Source organism: Antrostomus carolinensis, unplaced genomic scaffold, assembly GCF_000700745.2.
Source record: "Antrostomus carolinensis isolate BGI_N321 unplaced genomic scaffold, ASM70074v2 scaffold15223, whole genome shotgun sequence".
NCBI classification, from domain to species: domain Eukaryota; kingdom Metazoa; phylum Chordata; class Aves; order Caprimulgiformes; family Caprimulgidae; genus Antrostomus; species Antrostomus carolinensis.
Genome location: NW_010307374.1, coordinates 78,474 through 85,311, shown reverse-complemented (window position 1 = coordinate 85,311; position 6,838 = coordinate 78,474). Strand labels below are relative to the sequence as shown.

General features: G+C 50.0%; 1 protein-coding gene across 1 annotated transcript; it reads left to right on the top strand.

Annotated features, from left to right (window-relative positions):
- The first annotated feature begins 51 nt into the window (after positions 1–51).
- On the top strand, positions 52–1,281 carry MRPS34 (mitochondrial ribosomal protein S34). Its single transcript, XM_010165411.2, has 2 exons — positions 52–91; positions 1,004–1,281. The coding sequence occupies exons 1-2, from the start codon at positions 52–54 to the stop codon at positions 1,279–1,281; spliced, it is 318 nt and encodes a 105-aa protein (XP_010163713.2).
- The last annotated feature ends 5,557 nt before the right edge of the window (positions 1,282–6,838 follow it).

The window sequence follows — 6,838 nt, the reverse complement described above, 5'->3', positions numbered from 1 at the left end:
CCCCGCCCGCGGCCCTCAGCCCTCAGCCCCTTCTTGTTTCCTTTGCAGAACATGGACCATGGAAGAGCCTGGGGCTACCTGACCTTCAGAGGTAAAACCGGCCGCTTCTGCTGCAGCCGAGGTCTGAGGGCGGCTGCGGGCAGGAGTGCGGGACCTGGGGCAAAGCTGCGGGAAAACCGTGGCCTTCCTGCTTGGGAAATGTTTTTCATCGGAGAAGACGTTCTCCCTTTTTTGGTTTCAAATGCTGGGATCTGGCCCCCACAGAACGCGTTTCTGAGGATTGTTGTGGGAGAGCCAGTGTAGGCTGAGCGTGGGGAGGGACCCTGCGCCAACAAGGGGCCGAGACGAGGTGACAGACTGAGACCTTGAGAACAAGACACAGAATGAACACAGGAGGGTATGCCAGGTAAAATCATCAGTAGAACAGAAGCGATGGCAAGTGACCTCACGTTACTGGGCTTTTAAATTAATCACAGAATGGTCATGTTTGGAAGGAACCTCTAGAGATCATCTAGTCCAACCCCTCTGCCAACGCTTGGAGTTGAGTGAGTTGAGTTTCCCTTTTTAAAGCTGCTTCATTTTAGGCATATGATTGTGACTTACAGGAGTTTCTGAAACATTTCTCATTCAGAGGTTTCAAAATTGTTTGGTATTTTTAACATTAAATTTCCCGAGGAACTTTCATCAGTGTAGAGAGGAATTACTCTCATTCATTAGCTGTGGAAACGGAACCAGAGAGATGAACAGACCAGATGAACCAGATGTTTTAAGATAATTGGAATGACTTGCCTGTATCTTTTCAGCCTGTTTCTGTTTTGATTTCCAAGGGCAGAAGTGGGCTCCCATAGTATAGCAAGGAAGATGCTGTCCTATCCTTTGAAATCTTCCTTTACTATTGCCTATTGTAGCATCTTTGATACCAGACAGTCAGCACTTGCTGCATTTCCCAGAGGGAGTTTGTTGTTGACAGCATTGTCCACTGCTTTTTGTCATCTTTTCTCAGGCAAAACAGAAGAAGAAGTGAGAGAGATCGACAAAGTCATGTACCATGACTGGCGTATGGTGCCCAAGCATGAGGAAGAGGCCTTCAAGAAATTCACCCCAGTGCCAGAGGAGACCATTCGGTACCTTCCGTACCCACCTCTGCTCCGAGCCATGATCCTTGCACAGTGGCAGAAAGAGGGAAAACCAATCACAGAGGAGCCAATGATTGATCTGGAGAAGGTCATGGCCTCTCACCATAAGAGTGCAAAGAAAAAAGCTACAGGGACACCACTCTAAAGATTTGTTCTATGTCCTGACCTTCCCATGTGCTCTCACTGCATGGTAGAAGCCACATCATCTTGCAGAAGACCCCCTTGTCCACTGTGGTATGATATATCCAGGTTTCCTAGTTTTCTCCCCACCCCTGTAGAGTCACCTCATCTGAAAGGAAAGATACAAATACATTCAGAGGGTTTGTTTTTTTTTCCGTAACTTTGAGCTCAATCAGCAAAGGAACCTTCTTGGTTCCCTGTATAGTCTCTGAATGCATATCTCCTGTCATCCAGCTACTATTCTTTGGAGCACAATTTCCTCTACAGCCTGAAAATTAGGTTTTTAAGAATAATTTTTAGATAATTTGGGTCCTGCATAAATCGCAGAAAAATTATTGAGACCATTATTTCACAGAGCTGCATACAAATGTATCTACTACCAAAAAAATAAATGTTTTCTTATTTCTGCAGCACAGTTCTAAGAAAACTTGGTATTTTTTTTTCAGTTTGTGGAGATCATCATGAGGTCCAAATGTAAAGCCATTAGCTTCCCAAATACAGGCACAGCATCCAATCCCTCTTCAGCAGTGCAGAATCATCTGGGTAACTTACATAGGATGACAATGAACATAGGAGGAACACAACTTGACTTTGGATGCTAAGCTTATCCAAAGCTGTTCATCTCTCACTGGCTGCTTGAGCCAGCTCTCAGGAAAAGGTCATTTTAATTCTGGTGATACAAAGTGTACAGAATTGGCTCTTACTCTTGCGTCCGGTTGCAGGGCCCCCAACATCAGAAGGACATGGACCTACTGGAGCAAGTCCAGAGGAGGCCACGAGGATGATGCGAGGGCTGGAGCAGCTCTGCTGTGAAGACAGGCTGAGAGAGTTGGGGCTGTTCAGTTGGGGAGAAGAGAAGGCTCTGGGGAGACCTTCTAGTGGCCTCCCAGTACCTGAAGGGGCTCCAGGAAGGCTGGGGAGGGACTTTGGCCAAGGGCAGGGAGGGACAGAACAAGGGGTGATGGCTTGAAACTGGCAGAGGGGAGATGGAGATGAGACATGAGGAAGAAATTCTTTGGTGTGAGGGTGGTGAGACAGTGTCCCAGGTTGCCCAGAGAAGCTGTAGCTGTTCCTGGAAGTGTTGAAGGCCAGGCTGGATGAGGCTTTGAGCAACCTGGTCTAGTGGAAGGTGTCCCTGCTGATGGCAGGGGGGTTGGAACTGGATGAGCTTTAATGTCCCTTCCAACCCGGACCAGTCTGGGATTCTCTTTGAAGCCAATCATGAATTACTGCCTGTTTTAGTGCAGCGTGTTGTGGTGAGTATTACAAAAATGCAGCTCCTTAGTACAGTTCTTAGCATTTCCTTTTCTTTTGCAGTGGCTGTGGATTCTGCTGCTGTGTCAGGAACTGTTGGAGAGTCTGGTGTGGGTGGAGGGGGCACAAGAACTGTTTTCTTCTGTGATCCTCCAGATCAGCTCCCTGCAGAAGCAGCTGTTGAGTTCTTTTGCCTGCTTTAGCAGGTAGTCGAGAAGTGGTGTTCCATTTGCTGCAGCCTCCTGAAATCAAGTAGCCTGAAAGGATTTACTGAGAGAAAACAAAAACTAGACACTCGGAAGCAATGGAGAATCCGGGGAGGGAAATAAAGGCACAGTTCGAGGCTGTGAGGCCTCCCAGTGCAGCTGATGGAACACAGCTTCTCTGGTTTGGATAGCTTCTGCTGCCAGGTGCTGGGCTGAGCTGGTGCCTTACCATGATTGATGGGCTACTGAACCAGCACACAAACAGACGAGTGAGGTGGGACCCGGCCTGTAGGTGTGAGTTGGATGGGATGAGTAGAACAATCTCATCCTCTGTCCTGCACAGCCAGGAGCTGAACACAACCCCAGCACAGGCAGTGCCCTCCTTGCCTGGGCACAGGCCCATGGAGTCTGAGCACAGTGGGCAGAGCCAAGTGCTGCTAACAGGGTCCACGGACAGCCCCAGACAAGGCAAGAAATGACCCATGACCAGTCCATCCAGGGAGCCCAGCCAGGAGCAGATGGAGATAATCACAGAATCACAGAATGGTGGGGGTTGGAGGGGACCTCTGGAGATCATCCAGTCCAACCGCCCTGTTAAAGCAGGTTCACCTCAAGCAAGTTGCACAGGACTGCATCCAGGTGGGTTTGGAATCTTTCCAGAGAAGGAGACTCCACACCCTCTCTGGGCAGCCTGTCCCAGGGCTCTGTCACCCTCACAGTGAAGAAGTTTTTCCTCATGTTTAAGTGGAATCTCCTGTGTTCCAGCTTGTGCCCATTGTCCCTTGTCCTATTGCTGGCCCGTTGACAATCATCTAGTCCAAACCTTCAAGTCCAAGGGGGCCCATCTAGGGGCAGCAGGAGACAGGCACACCTACCTCACAGCCCAGGCAAAGACCTGAAGGCCCCAGCTGGTGCTTAAATTAAGCCTCCTGGGCCATGGGTGGAAAGGGCCTGTATATGGTGGCCCAGGTGGGGCTAATCAGGCCAATCATGGCCTGATAGTGAGTGACCTCAGGGCCTTAATACTTGAGGGCAGGTGTCTTCACACAATGTCCTGGGTAGCCTAAACCTTATCTGATTGTGAAGGTCCCCTTCTGGAAAGCTGCACAGCCCCAGTTTGCCCTGTGGTGGACTCAATGCCTGGAACATGCTGGGAGCTCTGCTGGGACTCTCAAACCTGTGCACTAACCTGGATGGTTTAATAGCATGGAGGTGGGTGTCTGAAGGATGACCACAGGGATGACCTTCCTCAGCCACCCAGGTAGGCACCTTCACCCAGTGGCTTGCTCAAGCTGCTCCTGGCTGTATCAAAGTTGCAGTCCCAGGAGCACGGGATGGGGCACAGGGCCCGTTTCCAAACCTCATTGTTGAGGTGCTTCTAGTAACCCAGGAGGTGTGGCCTGTTGTACTTCACCCTGGCCTGCACAGGACTGCAGCACAGGTGTTAGTCATGGAGGTGACTCGCCTCAGGGACCGCTGCTCACAGCAGAAGCTGCTCCTGGTGTAAGGAGGTGGCTCCTGTGTCTATTATTGCTATGTACAGCCACTGAATTAATGCAACTCTACAAAATAAAAATGAATGTGTCTAAGTGCTGCTGGGACTCGGTGGAATTCACTTCCTGCAGCGCAGAGTGTCACCGATTCCTGTGGGCCTTTGTGAAGTACCACCCTGTATAGACAGGGGACACTGGCAAGTTGAGTGTTGAAAGATGAGCTGGATGCATTAAACTTGGCAGCTCACCTGAAGGGGACACCAGGACAGCCACATCGTGCCCACAGCTGAACCGTTGTCTTTTCCACCTTTTATTTCTGATGCTGGGAGAAGCTACAGATAGCACTGTGGCCTGCAGGACCATCCCCTTCTGCTCTGACCCAGTGAGCAAGCCACATAGAATCCTAGAATGCTGTGAGCTGGAAGGGACCCCCAAGGATCATCAAGTCCAACTCCTGTCCCTGCACAGGACAATCCCAACATTCAGACAATGTGTCCGAGGGCCTTGGCCAAATGCTTCTGGAATCTTGTCAGGCTTGGTGCCATGAGCACCTCCCTGGGGAGCCTGTGCCAGTGCTCCACCACCCTCTGCCTCAAGAACCTTTTCTCATGGCCAACCTCACCCTCCCCTGCCACATCTTCCTGCCATTTCCTCTGCTCCTGGCATTCGTTGGTGGCCAGAGAGAAGAGATCAGCGCCTGCCCCTCCTCTGCTCCTTGGCAGGAAGTTCTAGACCCCCAGGAGATCTCCTCTCAGTCTCCTCTTCTCCAGGCTGAACAAACCCAGTGCCTTCAGCCTCTCCTCACACCCTTCCCCTCTAAACCCTTCCCCAATTTTGTGTCCCTCCTCTGGACACTCTCCAGGAGCTTTAGATCCTTTTTATCCTGTGGCATCCAAAACTGCACACGTCATTTCTTGACACTAAATTGCTCAATGGTGAACACTTGAGCTGCTATTCTCACCCTTCTAAGTGTCTCGCTGTTATTACAGACTGAGCAGAAATCCCAGCGCCTTTGCAGGAACGAGATTCCCTGCACCTGGTGATGTTAACACATTTATTACATACAGAACAGGTATGGTTTGTTTGATAGCATAGGGGACAAAGCATGGGAACATATTCATACAGCAGTCTCTTTACAGAATGCCATCTTCAGACCAAAGAGCGGAGTTTACAGGCCTTAAGACACTTTTTAAATCCTTTTGTAACATACAAGATACTTTACATACATCACAGTGGAGATACAACAGGGAAGTGTGTTGAAGCCGGTCAGTTCCCACCTTGCTGCTGAGCAGCCACCAAACACCCACAGGAGCTGACAGCAAAGGTTGGTTCTACTTAACTGTAGCTGCCCCTCTTGGACATGTGCTTCTCTTGGAGGAAAACATGCACAGAGCTGGAAAGGAACCTGTTGGTAGAAGGCCCAAGACTGGTTTCCTTACATTGCCAGGGCCCAGTGGGTGACAGGAGACTGAGTACTGTCACTTCGACTGCTGAAACCAGATACAGAACAAACAGTAAGAGGTAAGAACGTTGCAATTCTGTATTTTCCTACGGAAGAGTCGAGACAGCCTGTGGTCTCTTGGTTTTTTGTTTTTTGGTTTTTTCTTTTTTCTTTTTTTCCTTCAGTTAGCCCAAATGCCGAAGTTTACCTGGCCCTAACTGATGAACTGTTACGTCTATGGAATCTGTGACCTAAATGCTCATCTTGTTAACTTTAATGCACTCTGTGTTGTGATCCAAAGAGCTCTTCCTAGCAGAAATAATTTTGGGAAAGTGAATAAGAAGTCTGGCATGGTCAGCAGTGCCCTGGTGATGTCCCTGGTGAAAGGTCCCCTGCATGCAGGTGGTGGCTCCAAGCACCCCTTAGCCAAATGCCAGCCACAGAGCCTGGTGTGCCAATGGCTGGAGGACACTGTCCAGATGGTTTCCTACCTCAGTAAAGAGTGGTGTGGGTGCGCATGTCACCAGCACCGCTCACAGGCAGCGTGGGCACCACTGTGGCTCCAAACTGTGGTGGAGCCACATCTCTCTTCTCCAGAGATGTCTTTTTGCCTCCTTGCAGGGAAAATGTACATCCCAGCCTTTTCTGAACTGTGTATCCAAACATTATTTCAGTGTTGCTGCATCAGGACAGATGCCACATGTTAGAGCTTCCCCTGGGAATACTGCGTCCCTGCAGCACATGAGTAGCTTTAGACTATACAAGCCTTGGGGGCAACCTGGTCTGTGGCAACAAGCACAGGATACAGCTGGGAGCTTCCCAGAAGATGGAAGCTTCCTCCAGCTGTCCCCATACTACCGCACTGGCACAAGGACATCCCTGTGAGCCCCAGAGTGCTGCACAGCTCAGAGAAGAAACATGATAACCACCAGGAACTTCCAAATTCATCACCAAAAACTGCTCCTCGCTCTAGTCCTGCACATCCAGGAGGGAGTGTTCAAAGGAAACAGAACTTGGGCTTGTGGAGACAGGACTGTTTCCGTTGCCAGAAAGGGAGGACAAACCATCACCTCTACAGCTGGAGCTGCCATGTTCTGCATCTGGAGCTCAAAACCACCCTCTCAGGCT